This window comes from Arctopsyche grandis, chromosome 7 (genome assembly GCF_051622035.1).
Source record: "Arctopsyche grandis isolate Sample6627 chromosome 7, ASM5162203v2, whole genome shotgun sequence".
Classification (NCBI taxonomy): Eukaryota; Metazoa; Arthropoda; class Insecta; order Trichoptera; family Hydropsychidae; genus Arctopsyche; species Arctopsyche grandis.
The window spans coordinates 22,158,935-22,180,846 of NC_135361.1; the positions used below are offsets into that span (position 1 = coordinate 22,158,935).

The following is a 21,912-nucleotide window of genomic DNA, read 5'->3' on the forward strand; positions in this document are numbered from 1 at the left end:
AGCACGTTCGCAACTGTGGTAGAAAACAACCGACGCAGTTTAAACTGTAAAAGCTAACGTTGAATACAAAACATGAAGTTTCACGCATCTGTGTGTCTGTTTAAAGTTTAGCGAGACAAATTTCTGCGTGCGATTTTCAACCAGGTGCTATTTGTCAGTATAAAAATGATAATCTCTCACGTTTGCGTCATTGCGAAAGTTAAGATTTGGGGTTAACGTGTGACGCGTATGAATTTCGCAATAAAGCGTACCGCTACGTGGGGGCTTTGGTGTTAATGTTCGTAATTGACACGTTTCATTTTGTCGTTAAATCGCTTCATAAATATCTATATTACTATGAACAAAGGACAGGGTACGGTCGGATTAGTGTATTATATGGCTCGTATTTAAATTAAAAATTTTATATTTTGTACTGGAAATAATTTTCAGAATTGGATTTGAATTAATCGTGTCATACGAGTGGAAATTCCCGATTGCAAAACCGAATTTATTTCAGCAGTAATGCGGATATCGGCACCATCCGGATTATTGGACTGATTCGGTAAATTAAGACTAGTATCATGGCACCAATCGGTAGTAAATTGGTGTAATACTTACATAAGTAATGAGCGATCAATCGCTGGCCCGATTTTGGTGGCCAGATTTTGAATATCTGTATGTATATAATATAATTAATGTATACATAGTATACTCCATACTCCAGTCGAGAGTTTTCCAATTCATCTGATTTCATTGTTGAAACGATTCCAAAACAAATTGGCAACCTATTCTCGTTTTTCACCATTATTTGAATGTAATTTTAAATCTATAATAGTAATGTTATAAATTTATATCAAGTACGGTAAACGGATTATTTCGCACATTTTTATCGCGCACACGACAATCGTTGCCACAAAAATTATTAATACGGAATATCTGGCACTCGAGTTCTCGTTAGTATGATAGTTCGCGTGCGTAGCTCTCGACGGTTGAAATTTTCGGGTGTCAGATGTTCCGTGATCGAAATTTTAGTGACGTGTGCGAGATCGCTTTTTGCGGAATAATCACGAGTTATTATTAACCACTGAGAGGCGTGCAAACCCTGGTTTGAAAATAAATTATTTAGAATAGTTACTGGTCAGAAATTTATATATTTGTAACTCCAAGTCGATCATTTCCTAACAAAGTTTGCCAATTTATCTGATTTAATTTTTGAAACGGTTCTAAAACAAACTGGAAACCTATCCTCATTTGTCACCATTATTTGAATATAATTTCAAAATTTATAATAATAATGTTATAAATTTATATAAAGTAAACATGTACATATAATTTTTCTGGGTACAAAAAATCCGTGATGACACCATGGTAAATATAAATTGAAAAAAAATTGAAATTAATATAAATATTCAACTAGCGTCAGAATTTTATTCTTAATTTACCAAATCGTTCCAGTTATCCGGATCCGGATGTGATTAATTGACGGCTTGATTGATTTGCGTTAGTGTTAACCATTAAGAGTTCCCTGGTTCAAACTTTAGTTTGACTTCGATTGAAAATAATATATTTGGAGCATTTCTGCTGTTCTATACACTAGTTAGACCTATATATTTGTGAAGTCAAATCGGGAAACGGTTCCAAAATAAATTGGCAACCTATGCTCATTTTTCACCATTATTTTAATATAATTTTAAATTTAAAAATATGCAAGTTTAACCAAAGGTGTCGCCATAAGGCGACCTGTAATGGCGCCATTGTAAAATCAAATTCTTATATGTATTAAAAAAAATGCCAGTCATATGGCAAACGAAAAAAATTCGTATTATGTAAGTGCTTTATAAATGTCAACCACAACTGCTAAGATTTAGTTTTATCAAGTTTATTTTTAATCTATCATGCTAGATTGCAAATTTTGCTGCCACGACGAATATTGTTGTTATATACATTTAGATAATTCTCTATAATGATTGATACTTTTGATGGCAATATAAATGAATATGGTTGTATATGATTGTCATCAACGTTGCAAAAACTAATGCTGAAAAAAATCATTAATTAATGAGTAGTCACCGCTCATATCAATTAATTACTAAAAATATATATTTCCTTCACTTTTACTGTATTGAAGTCTTGACCTTTTTCAGCACTCTCCTTTTACTTACGTACTTAGATAAAAAAAATAATACAAATGGTGGAAATTTTACACGTCAGCTACCGTGTAATTTAAGCGTATCAAATTCTTCATAACTTTGATTAATTGTCCAGAAAAAAAGCAATCGGGTGTGATCAATCTACTCTCACGTCCACTTTGGCAAAACCGATATTATTCGTTTCCAAGTCCGTTCCAAAATGTTCATTGTTGAAAAGCTTCTACGTAAGCACAACCCATATATGTACATGTATAAAAATATAACTATTGTATACTTTTTACTTCTACCTTGGTCAAAGAAATAAACGACATACGTTTTTTTCTACAGAAACATATAGTTGAGGGTGGCTTTTTCACGACTTGTGTGTGTGTAGAATTATTGAGGTGTATTCGGAGGGTTTTGAGGTCCACCTACAAAATGTTTCACATTTATTTTGGCGTTAAATTTCTAGCGTTCATATTTCGCCGTGAGAGGGTCCACAGTTCTTACTTTGACAATGAACTATTTTACTGCTGTGTAAAAACGACCAGATTTTATTTGTCCCTGTGTGTGCTGATAATAATATCTACAGTAAAACTTAAAATATAACATTTTTATTCACGCCCAATACACGGTAATGCACTTAGCGAGATTCCCAAGTATGCATTATATTTGTACATAATAAACGGGGTTTAAATTTCATTTACCCTGCCTTTCGAATGTCGAACTTGAGAAGCGTACGTACTCTGTAGGTTTGCTTTGTTTCTATTCGCGAATAAGGAGCAATGCCGATATTGGATATTTGATATTGAGCGTGGATTGGCAATTTGATACGTTTGTGTAATGAAATGGGCTTCAATAACATCGTTTTATAATTAGAACTTGTATAATCCAACATCTCCAGTTTGACGTAGTATAAGTATATAAATGTACTTAATTATATATTCCGAACAATTTATATTACATTGAAAGTGTTGTTGTGGAATTAAAGTTCAAGAAAAACAATGTTAGTTTCATACTTTTAAAGTTTGTACTTACTACATTAGTATATATAAAATATAGCTTAGACCTACATATCTATGTATATATGTATGTGTGTACATATGTATCTGAAACGAAAATCATTAATTTTTCAATAAATATATGTACATTTTAAGGTTCATTTATCAACATAGCTCAAACCGACAATAGCAGTACAAAAATATTCTTTAGTACATTTCATACGGATACATTAATGTGTATGTGACGTATTTGAAACAGCAGCAACCGACACGATCCATTTATATTATACAGCAGCACATGTCGCCGAAACGTATCAAAAAGAATCTGGTTTAATTTGGCAATTCTGGAAATTTTCATACATAACGTGACGTCATAGTCGTGAGTGCACCCGTACTAAAGAAAGTGTTGCCATTTAAATGAGAATATTTTCGGAAACGTCACATTATGACAATATTAATTCCGCGTTGGTGTCGGTGTTGAGGAATGTGGAAGGTAAGCCCAACTGGCCTTGTTTTGTGCAAATTCGGCTAGTACAATGTGGCTAGTACAATTCACGGCATACGTAGAAACCCATCCCTACTGTTTCTACGTATGCCGTGAAACGCATCTGTCACATAAAAAGAGACCTGAGTGTAATGCGTACTAAATAAGTCTGCCGATAACATTACATGTGACAATAAAAGCAGACTTCTTTGTTCTAAATAGATTCATAAATTTTGATGTAAATATGGCAAGATGCATCCATTGCATTATCCCCGTCACACGTTGCATAATCGATTTTACTCGATCTTCTATTACCCTTAATGTATGTACATATTTATATGGAGACGAAGGGTGAAACGTGCACGTCATCGATTTGCACTTTAGAGGAAGCGCAAAAGTGATATATTGCGACTTGCACGGATGTAGATTTTATATCGAAGATTAAACTAACACAGCTAGAGCACAAACACACCGTTCCGACTAATTGAATATGCATAAGCACGGAGATTGCATTGACGTTGTCGTTCGAGAGCTGCCGCCGGGAATAAACAGACCGTGAAATTGGTCTGACGTCGTTTTGATAACATGACTTCGACATCTAATTATACACCTAGATCATTGCCTTTACATTTTCAGAGCTCGACCGGAAGTGGTATAATTAATTTTCGCCTCCCGAGGGACGTCTGAAACTCGTGAAGAGTTCGCGTGGGTCAGCCTCGTAGCACGTGCGGCTGTTTTAATGAAATTGATAGTGAATTATTTATAATAGCGGCGAAAACGTTCAGCCTTTCACGTCATTCGTTTTAATTTGATAATTGTATCCGCATAGGTGTGGGTATACTACAATATATGTATGTCTGTATGCGAAAGGTCTATTTGCCTAATCGAATTTATGTCACGTCATCGTTTTTTAACGAGCTTATCCGCACGTACGGCGAGTATTTATCTCTTTAATTATTATTATATTATAAGTCTAATATATATACTATTTGTACGATTATATATTCAGAGTTAGTATTTTTCAAAATTTGGCTCGCGATTTATGCTTACGGGCATGTAATGATTGGTTTTTGTATTCGAGTATGTCGAGGAGCAAATTGATAAGGTTCATATAAGTATATTATACTAGATGGACTACGGACGTTTTTGAAATGAGTAGTATTCGGCATTTAGAAAGATGAGAAATCTGTGGTAATAGTTTTAAAATTTTAATTGTATGCCATTCAGTAATCTTGCCAGTTATCGTGAATATAATCAGAACTTCGAAGACGAAGAATCAACTGGGAAAATATGTATATGGTCCCAACAAGACGGGGTCCATACGTTGTTTCATGCTTTGGTGATGTCTCCTGGCCTGCTCTTTCACCTGACCTTTTCAAGTGTGGTTTTTATTTGTGGAGGTATCAAAAAGCACACGTGTACGAAAGAAAGTCACCTACACTGGAAGAGCTGAAGATCCTAGTACAAAATTAAATCGAACATATGGAAACGGTGAGAAGGATGGAGGAGAATTTCCGAAAACGGCTCCAAATGTGTGTTCGTATAAACGGTGATCATTTGAGTTATATAATTTTTTAAAAATATAGTTCTCAAAATGTTGACCTTATTGTTTATTTTTATGTCAATAAATAATTTTTACATAAAAAATTATGAAGTAAGAACTGTTTAATATATAACCATCCGTTCTTTTCTGAGCCACTTTGCATAAACAACCCTCTTATAACACGATAGATCTGTTTCGAAATAAAACGTAAAAAAGTAAGGCGGAAAAAGAAAATGTATGAAAATATGATACATGATATAACGCCCTCTCATTTTTCAGTTTTATTGTTTTCTTCTTTTACATTTCCAATGCCTCTTTTGCTGAATTTATCTTGCATATTGTTCAACTACTTCTTCCTCGTGCTATGGCGAATAGTTCGATTGTCTTTTCATATTTGCAACCTATGTATGTACATATGTATGTATGTCTAAAAAAATAAAAAAACTCACCTGAAACAATTATTGTAATAAAGGTATGTAGATCTGTCACTATATCTAGATAATCGCCGGCGTTAGTGATATGTACATATATGTATATGCATACAAATGTATACACCAATGTGTAAACCTTGAAAATTCATCTTTTATAAAATTCAATGTTATTTTTTAGTACTATTCAAAATCTTTTTCTATGTAAAACTTCTGAAACACAAGAAAAATGATAAAAAGGGTTTCATTTTCCACGAGAAAATGTTATTTAGGATTCTACAAGTTAGGATAACGATATTGTATTATATTTCATACACACAATATGTCTGTATAATATTACGAGTATATTATTATATGTACATACATACATACATACATATATTATCGCGTTGTCGGTTCGATTTTGCAAGACGTTGAGTGTTATTGGATTATTAAATTTTAGTTAATCTTATAAACATTGATTTTCATTTATTAAGCATAATAATAGTCCCTGTTTGATCCTCCTAATCCTTGTTTCATCATAAAGCGAATATTTAAACGGCTTGGGGAATCATAGGCATGTGTTTGTATTATAATATGTATATGTAATAGCTTGTGAAATATGGAGCTTTAATTGTATGAAAAGCTTTAAACCTTTTGAACATCGGCATATTGTTATCGAACAAAAAACATAAAATCATATTACGAGCTTCGTGAAGATTTTGTAATTTTTAATATAACGATTGATTTGACTGCAGGTGAATTCTTTTTAAAGTTAATATTGAATTAATGCACGTGAAAAAATGTGTAATTCAGTAATATTTGTCCCGAAGGACAATTTTTGACCAAAATAAATACATATTTTTCCACGTAATACGATACCATATCTCATTAATTCTCTTTGGACAATTTTAGCAAAGTTTGGCAAACTCGTTATATACTTTGACGTCGACACGTAAAAGCTCTCTTCCTCGATTCAATTTAAGTAAATAATTACAATATTAATACACCCACATTATATAAGAATTTAATCAATAAAATATAAACGGTTTTTTTAATAAAAGCACGTATGTATGTATATATTGCGAAAAGCTCGTTTCGTTTTTATAACGAATTGCGCATCTGCCTAGTTTTAAATTGGACACGTGTCGCAAGTTTTGAAATGGAAGATTTGTTTGGTAATTTTTCCACAAAGGATGTGTAATAAAAAGCGTCTATTGTGTACGTTTTCATACAGATACAGTGTATGGTAACATTCGTTTTAGCTCGCTTTGTAGACACTTCGTATTTCAACACTCAGAGTTGTTGTTGCGCTTCTGAAAAATAGTCCACGAAGCGGTTTCTAATTGATGTTAAGATTATAGAAAGAAGAGATAAAAAATATTAAGGACTTTTTTAACGCATATATCACCGAGACGTGAATGGAAATATTTAAATTTACCCGTAAATAATGCGAAAGCGACACTCGCTCGACAGATGCGTCCCTGTAATAAATTTTCCGTTTATTCCCCCAGGTTGGAAAATACGAGTAGGATTCTATAGAGGGGAATACGGATAATCTTCCGCTTCGATACCGTGATTTTGACCTGTCTAGAGCCTTAAAGTGACCCGTAGAAACTTCCTTTTCGGTTTAGAGACGAGTAGAAAATAGACTTTGTTGAACCCTTTTGAATTTCGTGACGTTTGACATTTTCCGGGGAAAAGCTCCGCTTTCCAACAGTCAAATGCTTACACGATAAGGTCGTTTGGCCTACTGAGATTTGATGCTAATGTTTATTATTAGAATCCAGTTTCGAGAAGTGTATCAGTTATGGTTAGACTTCAATTTATAATACATATACATACATACGCATAAATGTATTTATGTATGTATGTAAGATTATCCGTATTCTCAGTGGCTTGTTATTTTGCCGTTTATTTATTCTTTTACCGTTTGCTTTTATTCCCTTATGTATTATTTGTGTTATGTGTACGACAACATCAGAAATAATGATAAATAAATATGAGATAATAATTTTTTTTTTCCAAGCTTGTTCTAATTTACCGCAACGTTCAAAAATATAATAATATAATACATATTTATGTATGTAGAAAAATGAAATATAATATATGTATACATATATGGAAGCGTATAATGTTTGGATATATTGTACGAAATTTTTTTGTTATATATTAGTTTAGAATTTCATTTCTTATTGTTAGTTATTTATTTGATTTTATTATATTGAATAATAAACTTTATACTTTATTAGTTTTTATATTAAAATTATATTCATATTATATTTATAATAGACCTAATTCAGTGGCGTAGTGACCGCGCTCGCAGACGCCGCAATGTGGCGGGGCGCGAAGGCTTGGGGGGCGCCAAAGCGGCGCGCCTTTTTCACTAATTTTTAAACTTTTTCTGTAATTTCTTTGTGCCTAATTTTTTAAAAACCTCTCTTATATTTCAACGTATTTTCATCTCTTTTTATTTTATGTAGATAAAGCTAAGAATATTTCGCTCTTAGTATTAACAGTTGGGAAGTTTTTAAAGAAAATTCAACATCAGCTACTTTAAAGAGATTGTGCCCGATTAGATTCCATCAATGCACTTTAAGATACATACATATACATATGTACAGATGTTTTAAAGTGTCTTAAAGAAATAAGTTTAAAAAGTAAAAGAAAGGATGAACAATCAGAAGCAATAATAAGAAAATAATATGAATATACGGTCGGGGGGGGGGGGGGGGGCACCATAAAATATTTTGCAGGGGGGCGCCTGGAATTCACGCTACGCCACTGACCTAATTTGAAATTTTAAAACGTATTCTTTATTTCATAAAAGAATTTATTCGGTAATATTCCTTGAAGTATTTTGTAATTACAATGTATAATTTTAATTCAGCCATTCAAGAATTTGAACTTTTTTTGCTTTGAAGTTTTATCTTCGCGTGCAGAGAATCGTATGATTAAAATTTAAATTGAAATATATTTTTTATTCACGAATAAGAGCGCGGTACGTCAGGTTTTCCTCGGGAAGTTTTCCTTCGCTGAGTTGCGATTGCCGTAATCGAGTTTGCTAATTTTCCCGGAGCTTTTTCAAACGTTTCCTGCGTATCGGCGAAAATCCGGCAATCTGTGACGTATTTTTTTAACTTTTCGAAACGCTCAGGTGTGGGTGAATCATCCCTGCTAATTTGAATCCTCATTTGTATTCAACGCGAAGACGACAAAACACCATGGCCAACTGTGACACAATCCCCTCCCCAATAAATTTGAACACAAACGTTCTTCTCACACCATGAATGTTCCAAGTCCTTCCCCAATTCATGAATATTTAAATGGTACGAAATTTGTTTTAAATCTCGTCTCAAAGATCTTCCGTTTCTAGAGTGTTTCATCGTTCGAAGGTTTCGGTCCAAACGTGTTCAACAAGTCTTTGGTAGTGAATTTTCAAAATAATCGACACAATTTACTTATAGTGTTGGGTTTGATCCACAATTGTTTGGTTTGTTCGTGATGAAATGAAAATTAATTCTGTTCACATCGAGCCTTGAATTTAGACATCAATTTTGAAACGAAATTCAATATTGCCGTAGAAAGCTTTTAAGCTTGTCGGCTGTACGTGTGAAAAATATGTTTTCATTTCAAAATACAAACGGCTTATATAAACGGTATGTATGTATGTATACATCTACATTTATGTACGTGATATTTGAACATCAAAAGAAAAAAGAAATATATTTATATAATATAGTACCTAAGGTTTATATATACATACATACATACATATATATGTAATATAATACAATCTTTATGAAAAATTCATTTTTTTAATGGAGTTAAATTGGGTAGTAAAAAATATGAAATTTTTTATCTTAGTAAAAATCAGATTAAAAATTAAATGTTCATTGGATTGGATCGGATTTTTAATGCCCGTTTTGGACTTTTTCACCATGCCGACGAATTTTAAATAACATTTAAGCCCCAAACATAAAAACTTTTAATTAATGAATGATAAATCATTTATTTACTAAAAAATTAATTAATTCATCAGTGTCTCAATATTAGTTATTTTAGTTGTCCAATCTCATTATTTTTGTATTTTTATTCAAAAAATATAAATGAAATAAATATAATATTCACTTTACATATTTTAGGTTTTGTATTTCAGAACCGGCTATCATTGAATATATTTCAAGCTTTGATTAAACAATAGTTGATGAATATTCAACGAAAGCTTTCATCATAAAATCCAAAACAATAGAATTTACTTACGTAATATTATATATATGTATATACATATAATATTAAAACATATAGGATAAATTATCTTGTTATACATACATACGTGAATACTGAAAGGATTAAATCTCTAAATTTAATTTGACTGTCATATATTATATTATATATTGCCTCTCAAAAACAAAACACATTCTATTTTTCATTTTTATTAATCAATTGATGGTTTTTTTAGTCATTGATAATATTGTAAATAGGTTTTTGAGATATTTTTCCTATTATGCTGTACATTAACATTAGAATAATATAATACTATGATTACTAACCAAATAAAATAAAATTGTAAAATAGAAAATGATCAGTAGATCAGTAGCTATTAAAATAGATATAAGATGTACTGTGAACATAATTTCGTAATAATAAAAAGCATTTAAAAATCAAAAACGACAGTTTAAAGGTTATAGATGAAACATTCTAAACATTATCGTTTGTTTGTCCATTCTCATATTATGTAGTCATAAAAACAATCGTACAAACACCATTCAGTACTTTAAATTCACAAACAGCAAAGGCGATAAATAAGTGATATGGAATACTACATACATACATATATGTAGGTACAATGCAGCGAGGCGTCCTATGTTTCCCTCGACGTGCAAAATTGACCCTTGAGCACTGGGAATTGAAGGGATGCTTTCGCGTGACTTGTGATTGTTAGTCGAGTGTGCCGCCTCTGCCGCCCTGTTGCTTTGCCTTATTAATATTTCACGTGCAGCCTCGGATATCGTGTTTCAGACCAACCCCTCCTTTTGCTCGCAACGCCGCGACAATGCGCTCGTATTTCATCATCGACTCTGTTGTCAATTAGCGTTGACATACACGACAAACTCGACTCGTGTTTTTAATTACAATTGTAATTTGCCTGGAAATAACATTGGTTGAATGCTTTCTAGTACGTATTCTAAATACATGAACATACATACATACATACATACGTACTTTGTAAATTCAGACCGCAATTGTTTGAGTGTTTGCGTTCTGCCTGCCGCCCAACATGCCACTATTGTTTTAATTAAGTATTGATCAATTCTCGATGTTGTTTTACTCTATTTATTATATATGAAGTTTCAATAGACGAAATTTCGTATTCATGAGAAAATTCCATCTTGATATTTTGACAGATTTGCACTCAATATTGATCCCTAATCACATTTGATGTCGTCTAGTTTTTGCTTAAGAAAATTTTAATTTGTAAATACTAAATTGTTTTAATAAAGAAAGCAATGAAATTCAATTATAATAGTAATAATGAAGACATAAATTGACATAACTCTAATATACAAAATAAAATTTTTGGCTATAGAATATCTAAATTGAAATAAAAAGGTGCATTCGCCCACTGCGTTCTGTATTACACTTATGTACATTTTCAAAAATAATTATTCATTTTTCCGTTATTCTTTCAACAATATACGTATTATTACTAATCTCGAATTTACATACATATAACTGAGACATATGTAAATATGTATTTTTGAAATCGGGACTATCGTTAATTTATTTATTTATTTATTTTATTGGATTTTATACCAGGAAGGCCTTACAGGTGAACCCCAATGTGCCTTCCTGGCCAATTACAAACAATGCAGCATTTTTATTACACAAGTCGCTGAATTACGAGACACTGAAAACTCGCAAATTAATGAGACATCTATGAATTGTACATACATTTTATTGCACATTAATTATACTCAAATAGTGGTGACATAGTAGGTAGGAAGGTGTTTAGCCAATTTAAATCGGGAACCGTTTCAATAATGAAATCAGAGAAATTGGCAAACTCTGATAGGAAACGATAGACCTGGAGTCACAAATATCCAGGTTTGACCAGCAGCACTACAGATATACTCAGAAAAATTATTTTCAATCAGCTCACGGGATTGAACCCGGCACTTCTCGGTGTTAGGCAGAAGCTTAACGACCGAGCTATGCTGCTGGCTAATGAATATGTACTCCCAGGAATACATGTAGTTCTACGCCAAAAGTCATATTATGAAACATTTAGCAACTTTCTATCGATACTATGTATGTACATATGTTAGAGTCAAATTGTTCACTTCGTTCATTTATGCATGCCCTATTTTGTGTATACAAGAACTGTTCTGGCAAGTTATAGTGTACACAAATCTACAAAGGAACTTGTTGATGCACATACCATTGGGCATAATTTTGAGAATGCTCTATTGTTTGTCTCATCCTCTATGTACATACATACATATGTATGCTTACACTGAGTTACGCTATTTTTACTTTATCTACATATGTACGTAGTAACAATAGATGAAGTTTTGTGATCATGCGAAAATTCGAACTCGTTTTATATATTAGCGGACACGGAAATTATAGCAACTTTATAATACGATTTCCCTTTTAAACTATTCGGCGTTTTGACAGTGAGTTTAATTGATGAATTATTTTGACTAATAGCACTTAACTGAAATAAATTTCGTGTATAAAAAAACGAATATGTAACTAAAGTGAACACTTGGACTGTAATATATACATATATATATATATATATATATATATATATATATATATATATATATATATATATATATATATATATATATATATATATATATATATATATATATATATATATATATATATATATATATATATATATATATACATATATATATATATATATATATATATATATATATATATATATATATATATATATATATATATATATATATATATATATATATAGGTACAATACATACATATGTATGTATGTACTTATATTGATCTATAGACCCGATTTTGAAACCATCTTGAAACATATATAACCATTCTGCTTAAAAAAAGAATATCTAATAGAATATTATATTCACACATATGTATATTTAATTTTCGATAACAATGTTTCAAATTTTCTTATCTTCCCTAATATTCCCATGTATTATATATTGTGACATGCGAGGAAAATTATGACGGTCGTAGCGATATTGAAAATAAAAGTAAAATTTAAATAATGTTCGTACGTATCAGGTATTACCGCGTGTGGTGGCAATTTGTCAACGAGATATTCGTATTTAATATTTCACGTTTTTGAATAGGGAGGGTGGTTTCCTTTATGTCGCGGGTCGTTATGACCCCGACACGGTGAGGTTCGTTTGATTTACGATCTCCTGTTTGGAGTGAAATTTAATACCCGTGTGTAGGTTGAAAGGTCGCATCGTATCGTAAAAGTATAGATCGAACGTTTTAAGGGTGCTGAAAATTACATAAAGTGCGAACCAAGTCCACCTGGGGTGAATTGAAAAAAATGAATAATTTTGAGGGTGCCCTTTTAAATAGTAATGTATTGAAAAATGTATGTTTGTGTTTTGAAAGCGTACTGTTTTGAAGCTACTGCGCAATTTACTGCCTTATTTATCAATTTTAACATATGAACATTTACATCTTATTTTATTTTTTATTTATAAAATCGAAACGGAGTTTCTGATTAGCTGAATTGTTCAGAGACGTTTGTGATTGATCAGTTGTTAAATTTTTTTTTTATTCAAATAAATTTAATAAAAAAACAAGTGAAGATTTTTTTCAATGTTTTCATTTAATTTCCATTTACCGAGCGAAGCCGGGTAGCACCACTAGTAAGCTATAAACGCTTCGGTGATTATTCCACACAAATTGATCTCGTATACGTCACTAAAATCTCGATTACGGAACATCTGGCACCCGAAAATTCCTTCCATCGAGAGTAACCCAAGCAAACTATCATACTGACGAGAAATCGAGTGCCAGATATTCCGTATTTGCTATTTTCATGGCAACGATTGTCGTGTGAGCGATCGCAATGTGCGAAATAGTCCGTTTACCGCTATAAACACAGAGTAGTTCACTGGTAGAACAATTTTATGCCAGTAAAGAAGTCGTGGGTGCAAATCCCGGCCAAATATGCTGCTTGCGATATTTTATGGTTATTACAAACACAGATCGACCGTCGGCTATTAGAATTTTCCGCTTTTTCTAGCTTAATTTTTTTGACGAATCCAATAAATACTGCTCCTCAATTTCTCGCAGATTCGAGTTATATGTAAGTATCTCGAATTTGTCGAATTTTATAAGTATGCTTCCTACATAATGTATTTTCCGTGTATCAAAAAATTTGTTGATTTTCCCTAGACGACTCTATTGTATTCTACATATATACATATGTATGGGTGTTATGTTTGAAACATTGGTACTTTTTGTCATGACACATACGACGTACATATGTATGTATATATGACATTAATGGTAAGATTTATGTACATATGTATGTAAATAAATCTAAATGGAACGTCTTCTGTGAGGGTTGACTAGTTTTATTATACAATAGTAGTGGAAACAGTTTCATGCAAAATTGGAATCATAAAAAATTCAGCAAAATCATAATCCGTTCCCAATTTCCATTTTCTTCTCTCCGATAGTTCGTATGTATATGAGAAACTACTGGAAATAAGTTTGGCATGGTCCGCTCGCTCGGATTGAATGTGCCTTAAATATAATTTTTAAACTTTTAATGGATGTTTTTTGTGCTATTTAAGTTTCAAATAAGCATTAGAGTAGTTCCTCACTTTGCTGAAAAGTTGTTCTACAATTGCTAAAAGAAAATACTAGACCTCAAGATATTTATAATTATTGGATAATTAAAACAAAAATACATACACATTTACATAACTAATACTAATATTATCACAAAAACTGTTTATTTTTCTCGATTTTAATTGGATCGAATTTTACTCAATTTTCATTTTCCCCAGCAATGAATTTATTTTTCCGTTGAAATTTTTCTACGTCAAACATTATATAAACTTTAAGTAAACATATTTAAATTGAATTCCACTTTTCACAATATGTTTACGTCTTTTTTATGTAATAAATATAACGAAGATGGATATCGTTCACTTTTGCCCTGTTACAATTTATATAAGTGCTATTTCCTTTGAACTTCATTTATAGATTCTGACCTTCGCAACACTAAAGCGATATTTCCCTCGAGGGCTTCCAACTGTTTTTTGGGCTTCCAACAACAAATTTTGATGGAACAAGACAAGGTCAATTTGATTTCTGACATAACAAACACACAAATTAACAATCACATAATATTATTACGCTCATCAAATTTGCCGACGGACAAACAAGCCCTAGTCAAAAGTTATCACGTAATATCATTAATATTGAACGCTTCGAAAGCCTAATTTCCCGACTATGTATTCACAGAATAATTATATAGCATTTAACGAACCAAATGAGCACATACCATTAGAACCGGCAAAAGGTACATACATACATATGTACATAATAGTGCTCGAATGTCGACACCCACACGTGGCTAAAAGCTCGTATATCACCCAATTTCATGGTGGAGTAAATGAAAAACTCGCCCGATTACCCCACTAAGGTCGTAAAAGCCCCCATACATACTAGTGCTTGCGCTGGCGTTCGGAAAACTTGTTAAGGAATTAAGGTATATAAAATAAGTGCACTTTAAGCGCAACGTTCTTTTACCCACTCTCAATAGAGTTTTTTTTTATAGTTTAATCACATTTGGAAAACACTTTTCAATTTTTTTTATTATTATTAATTATAACGAGAATTGCTGAAAATCTTATACATAAATATATGTACTTTAGTAGGAATGGAGTTGTATTAAAAAGTTGCAACGCTTAATTTTTCTAATAATAATGCTATGGAAAATTCAAAAATGGTTGCATGTAAAGTGTTTTTAAGTATTGTTACCGGGAATTGATTCAAGCCTGATTTGTTATTAAAATAATAACATGCTCATAAATAATGAAAGCATATGTAGTTTCAAAAATAAATTAAATTATTGTTTTAAACATTTTTGATATATAATATATTATATGTATTAAAATTTATTACATGTAAGGGCTTCTTGTATCAAAATTTACAATCTACACCGTAGTAAATTTGATATGCAAAATGTACTTTTAACATAATTATATACATATATACTTATTTATTTCCAATGTTTACATATAATCTTTCACCATAAACTTGGGTATATGTATAATATAAAAATAATTCCGAATATATGTATGTACGGACATATATGTATATCCAAGTGAGCATTTCGTTCGTTCATGAACATACTAGTTTGTTTTTACAAGTACAAATCTGGCCAGTTATAGTGTACACAAAAGAATAAATTGACAAACGGACTACATAGTTTTTTCATGCACAAACTATTAGGTATAAGTTTTTAGTACTCTTAATAGTGTATTCCATCCTTTATTTACCTTGGATTGAAATGTTTAAAATTCAGCAGAAATGGGAATTATAGCAAAGTTGTATTGTAATACTTGTATAGGTTTTCCCTATTAAATACTTGATGTTTTGACACCTCAAAGGTTTTGACGGCTCAAAATTTAAGACAGCTATAGGTTTCATGCGACACATAGTGAGTTTAATTGACGAACGATATTGACTATTAGCACTTAAATAAAAACCGTGTATGAACAAAATAGTGTGTTCATGAACGAACCGGAGTGAAAATTTGGATTGTAATATATGTATATATGATCTCATATCGCTATGTAACTATGTATGTATTATACAAGACATTAAATAATTAATATAATCCTTATTTTATTCATTGTTTCAGGTGATGCCTGCCATCCGTACGAGCCATTCAAATGTCCTGGAGATGGTAATTGTATTTCCATACAATATCTCTGCGATGGAGCACCAGACTGTTCGGATGGATATGATGAAGATTCCAGGCTTTGCACAGCAGGTCAGTAAAAAAACCGTTCTAAATCATTTTTTTAAATTACACGATATTATAATAACTAATTATATTTTTTCGACCATTAATTTACACTTTTACATTGTATAGACTGAATGTTGATCAATTGATATGGTAACCAAGTACGAGGTACCATTGAACCAATCTTGTTAACAGTTATAAGATGCTGTAAATTATTTCATCCTGATTAGGTAGTATTCTATTGTCATCGGAAATACCTTTATATGTAGGTATATTAGCGAAATTTAAAAAAAACCAATGGTGTAGAAGTGGTTAAAAAATTATTTGCAAAATTCGACCTAGACAAACAGAATTGTCTATCTATGTACATATATAAAACTGTATAAAGTATAATATAGCTCGTAATTTAATTGAAATAAATATTCCTCATTAATTCCTACTTGACTTCACCATCTCCTTTCCATAATCGGATCGAGATTAAAGTATCTCCGAGAAGTTTACAATATCAATCCGCGTGATCTTCAACATTTCCTTAATAAGTTTCACTAATTGATTCCTGCAAGTCTTTCTGAGCCACTTCAATTCCATTCCAGTAAACCTTCTTTTACTAATACATTTAACTTGCTGAAGCTATCTTAATTAAAACCTTTGAAGGACGGAGCGTCGAGATCGAACAAGTGTACCGAACCAGGGTCGAGTAAGACCCCAGTATTTTTTAATCAAAATACAGCTTTTCTCAATACAAATGAGTTAAATATATATCTTATTAATCATTTTATACATCAACATAAAAAGTTTTAGTCCTATAGCATGTAAGGCCAATAGGCGACTGTATAACTCAATAGCCACGCGCCAAAAGCGACGAAAATATAGCTGTCTCTTTCTCTTGCATTGATTCATCGATCAACAAAAATATGCAAGCGAACAGTCAAAAACATGATTAATCGCTTCCGCCTTTAAATCATACTTTGGAACGTAGGAATGTTTAAATATATTTCTTTACGATGTACCCCTTTTGTAAATCATACAAAATCTATTAAAATAAATTTCTTATAGTTCATTCTAGGAATACAAGAAATATATGGTGTATAGCTTTGAAAACCATATACATAGTTATTACGAAAAACGTAAAAATTGGGGCACTTGCATACCCCACTTCGGTGAGGGAGGGTTAAAAAATTTATTTTGAACAGTTTGGTCGCCAACAGGCAATATACTTATACATATATCTACATACGAGTATGTGGTATCTGATGTTTAGTTGTGGGGATAGTATTAGATTGTACCGGTCGTTTGTGGTTAATTCTAACTAATTGGTTCGTCTGTACAAACATATGTATGTGTAGTCGCTTGGTTATTCAGTTGGAATCGTACGAAACCTACATGTGTAATTATACGAACGCAAAACGCATGTTTTAAACCGTGAACCTTGTCCTATAAGAAAAACGAAAAATATATCCAAAACTTGAAATTCGTGTAGACATTTTCAAGCTCTCGAATGATCGCTGAGATAATGTTAAGAGAACGCTGTAATTAATCGATTCGAAACTTCGAATAGTCTAGTTCAGATAATTCTGTCTGAATAAAACGTACATTCGACAAAGTACGAGTCGACTACTTTGAATTTCTCATCGTATCTTTTGGCTGTTTTCCTTCGTCGAACTTTTTCAATTCGAATGTGATCGACGTTATCTCAATGTTACTTTTATTACTGTAGATTTATGTTTGTATGTATACTATAATATACATATGTATGTATATAAAATTATTTGTAGATTTTGTTCACGGATCATTTTTAGGCCTTGTGAAATTTATTACAATAATAAATAGCCGGGAATAAATCACGATAATTTAAATTTACATCGTTGAAAGTGTGCTTCTGCATAATTTGTCGATTCAATGTATAAAATATACGATCCACTTTATTCAAATTCATAATTAAGATTTTCCTTCGCTCGACATGTTTATTAATTGGACGGGGTGATTTAAATAATAATGTATAAATAATAATACACAAGTGTAGTTAGTTTATTGATGTAAAATATGAATATGTATTAAATTAATTTGAAAACTGTTTAATCTACTAGTATGATGTTACATTGTAGGTACTTCAATTTCATTGTACTTTTTGCGTTTGAAATTTAATTATATTTTGAAAATTGAACCAGAAAATTATTTTAATTTGTAATAAACATTGTTTCTTCGTTTACATAAACATATTAATGTGTGTACATATTTGCATATCAGTAGGGTACCGTGACTTTAAAAAGGGACTAGGTATAGACAAAATATATATTTAATTTTTGAATTATAATAATCCGTCTTTAAGTGATGAGTATACTTTTTCATTTTTGTGTTAACAGAAATATCCTTTTTTAATAACATCTCATTTTCCATTAAATCTTCTAAATGATTTCTTAAATTTAAATTTAAATCTTCTGAATGATTTGTCGAACAATCGATCCTACATTCTAATGCTTCACTATTTGAGCCGCTATATTTAAAAGTGGAGGAAGTCCAATTGTCAGTTCCAAAAACACTATTTCCGTTTAACTTAATTCACAAATTTTTATTACTTAGAGATGCGTAGAATTGTTTATAACTTACTTAATTAATTAATACCGTCGGAGTCTGATGTTCTGACTCGTTGACGGAATCTGATAGTTTGACTCTCTCGGTGAGTCGGATGTTAAGACTCGTTGAATCTGATGTTATGACTGACTGTCGTTCTTCGAGTACGGTTTGTATATTGAATCCGATGATTTCAGTGTTTATCTTAGGGCGATAGAGTAAATAATCGCTTTTATAGTTTTATATTCCCCACGATTCATGTCTATATTTTATAGCGGCACGAGATACGTATATTTTAATCCCACATTTTTAGTTAATTTATGCGCTTCATTCAGAATATACGTAATTCCCAGTGAAAACCTCACCCGCTGCACGTTAAATTAAATTACAAGTTTAATCCTTCACGATCCTTATATACCGTTAGAACCTCCAAAGTTTACGACCGATAAACATTGTGATGAAGTGATTAAATTTAAGCACAATTATAACCACCGAAGGCGGCGAATATCATTTAAATATATTATGAAAAATATTCAATTAATATAAAATATACTACATAAGATTGGGTTCGGATTCAATGGAGAAACATAAAATATACAAGTTCGTTTATATCTCTTGTTTTTCCAAGTCAGAACAGACTCTGAAGTATTAAAAAAAAAAAGCACCTCGATAAATAGACGGTATCCGGCGCTAAATGGACGTGTCTTGCACAGCATTACGAGCTATAGCCGTCTGGGTTTTTCCACGCGAACGTCCGGTGGAAAAGCTGCCAGCCGGTTTTTCGCGAGATGGAGAGGATTTTCTCTCGAATTAAAGCACTCACTCTCGGATAGCGAGCTTTCGCTTAATGGTCGGCCACTCGGCGACGACTCCATTAACGCTTCGCTAATGGTGTTTTTTCAAACCCAGCAAAAGGGAATCCCCAAAGCAAGTTCTTCCAAGCTCAGATAAGCTCTCGAATTTCGCGTTGGCGAGCTTTTTCCCCTTGGCTAGTGCGGCCGGCGATCCGCTAATTAAACTTTAACGTTTCATTTGCTGCCGCTGCGCTGTGTTGTTATAGTCTGGTACGTATTAATCGTTTTTCCGATACAATATGGAGCGATTTAGCTCGACGGTTAGCCCGTGCAGAGTCGAAGTGGGCCAAGTCCGTGGAAATTAATGTGCGCGCGATATGAGGTTCACTGTTCGTGGTACATAGTATTATGGAACGACACGGGAAGCCGTTCTAAAGCAAAAGTAATGGATGCAATCAGTAAATTTGAAAATATCTTAAACATGAGGTGCCAAGCGTGGCATGTGGGAAATTTCTGGGGCACGTGAACATTTTCTACAATTGTATAGATTTTAATATAATTGACTAGTGCTGTGACGGTTGATTTCAATGGTTTGGTTTCGGAAAGCGATTGATACACGAATTAAAATAAAGTTATATATTATACATATTTTTACTTTACATACATACGTAGTAACAATAGATGAAGTTTTGTGATTATGCGAAAATTCGAACTCGAGATTTTGACTGATTTGAACTCAAAATCGATTACTGATCACGTTTTCATGATCTAGAAAAAATGTGTGTGTGTATGTGTCTGTATATTTTGGGGATTTTTTGAACACCGTTAGTCCTATCGAACTGAAACTTTTTACAGTTACTGAAATTATTATCGACACGACGTTAATTTTTTTCAAATTTTTAAGATGACCGGAAATGGTACCTCCCCTTATAGGTGTCCTCTTTTTTTTAAGTTTTTGAATTCAATTATCTCCCAAACCGCCAACTAATTTTAATCTATACCAGGAAGGCCTCACAGGTAACCCCAATGCACCTGCCTGGCCAGATACATTGTACATTTGATACAAGTATTACACAAAGTAAATACATATCAATTAGCACCCACAGAGACATCTATGGTCAAATTTGTATATTTGCAGCATTTTTAAACAATTCAGTAAATACATATCAATTAACATTCACAGATACATTAACGGTCAGATTTTTAAATTTGCAGCATTTTATATAATTCAGTGAAATTTTAGAATGCTGAAAACTAGAGGTTGTTAATTTTATGGAACCGCTTCAATGAAAATCAGATAAATTAGTAAACTCTGATAGGAAGCGATCTACCTAGAGTCACAAATTCTAGGTCTGGCCAGTAGAAATTCGTGGGATTTGAACCCGTGACCACTCTGTTTAAAGCGTTATATGAAAAGAAACTAAATTTCTGAAGTTTTAGCAGCTTTTGGCGTTAAATGTACATATGTATGTACATATATTGAATTTCAAAATATTTGATAACGTAGAATAATGTAGTCGATTTGAATTATTAGAAAATTGAATTATCTATATTTAAACGTTTATTATACTAGAGACTTTTTTTATATAATTAATGTTCCTCTCTTATCACGACAATTTTGTTATAATGTAAATTTTTAATTCCATTTTGACGGTGCTAAATGTATGTATGTTGTATTTTGTTGCTTAAGTGGTGGTAGTTTATATACCGATAGAGAATATAAAAACAAGAATATAAAAATAAAAGATATTAAATATATATAGACAAAAGAGGTAAGGTTAAACAGTTTTATTACATGCTAAAACTGTAATGCGAATGAAATATGGTACATATTATACCTATGTAAATTTTGCATAAAAGCTCTTCGCATGAAGAAATATGTTTTGTTGTAAATAATCGCGTCGTAAAATTTGCATATTATATTTTGAGAACTTATGTATGTACATTATGGTCGTTAAACTTTGGCAAAAATTAGCTCATACGAGTTTGT

The 21,912-nt window shown here is 31.8% G+C and overlaps 1 protein-coding gene across 1 annotated transcript in view; it reads left to right on the forward strand.

Annotated features, from left to right (window-relative positions):
* The window catches only part of LOC143914105 (IDLSRF-like peptide), a 64,627-nt gene that overhangs the window by 21,657 nt on the left and 21,058 nt on the right, over window positions 1–21,912 (forward strand). The window contains exon 2 of the mRNA XM_077434197.1: window positions 16,453–16,584. Coding sequence (XP_077290323.1) covers window positions 16,453–16,584 — 132 coding nt within the window. The remainder of the gene's footprint in view (window positions 1–16,452; window positions 16,585–21,912) is intronic.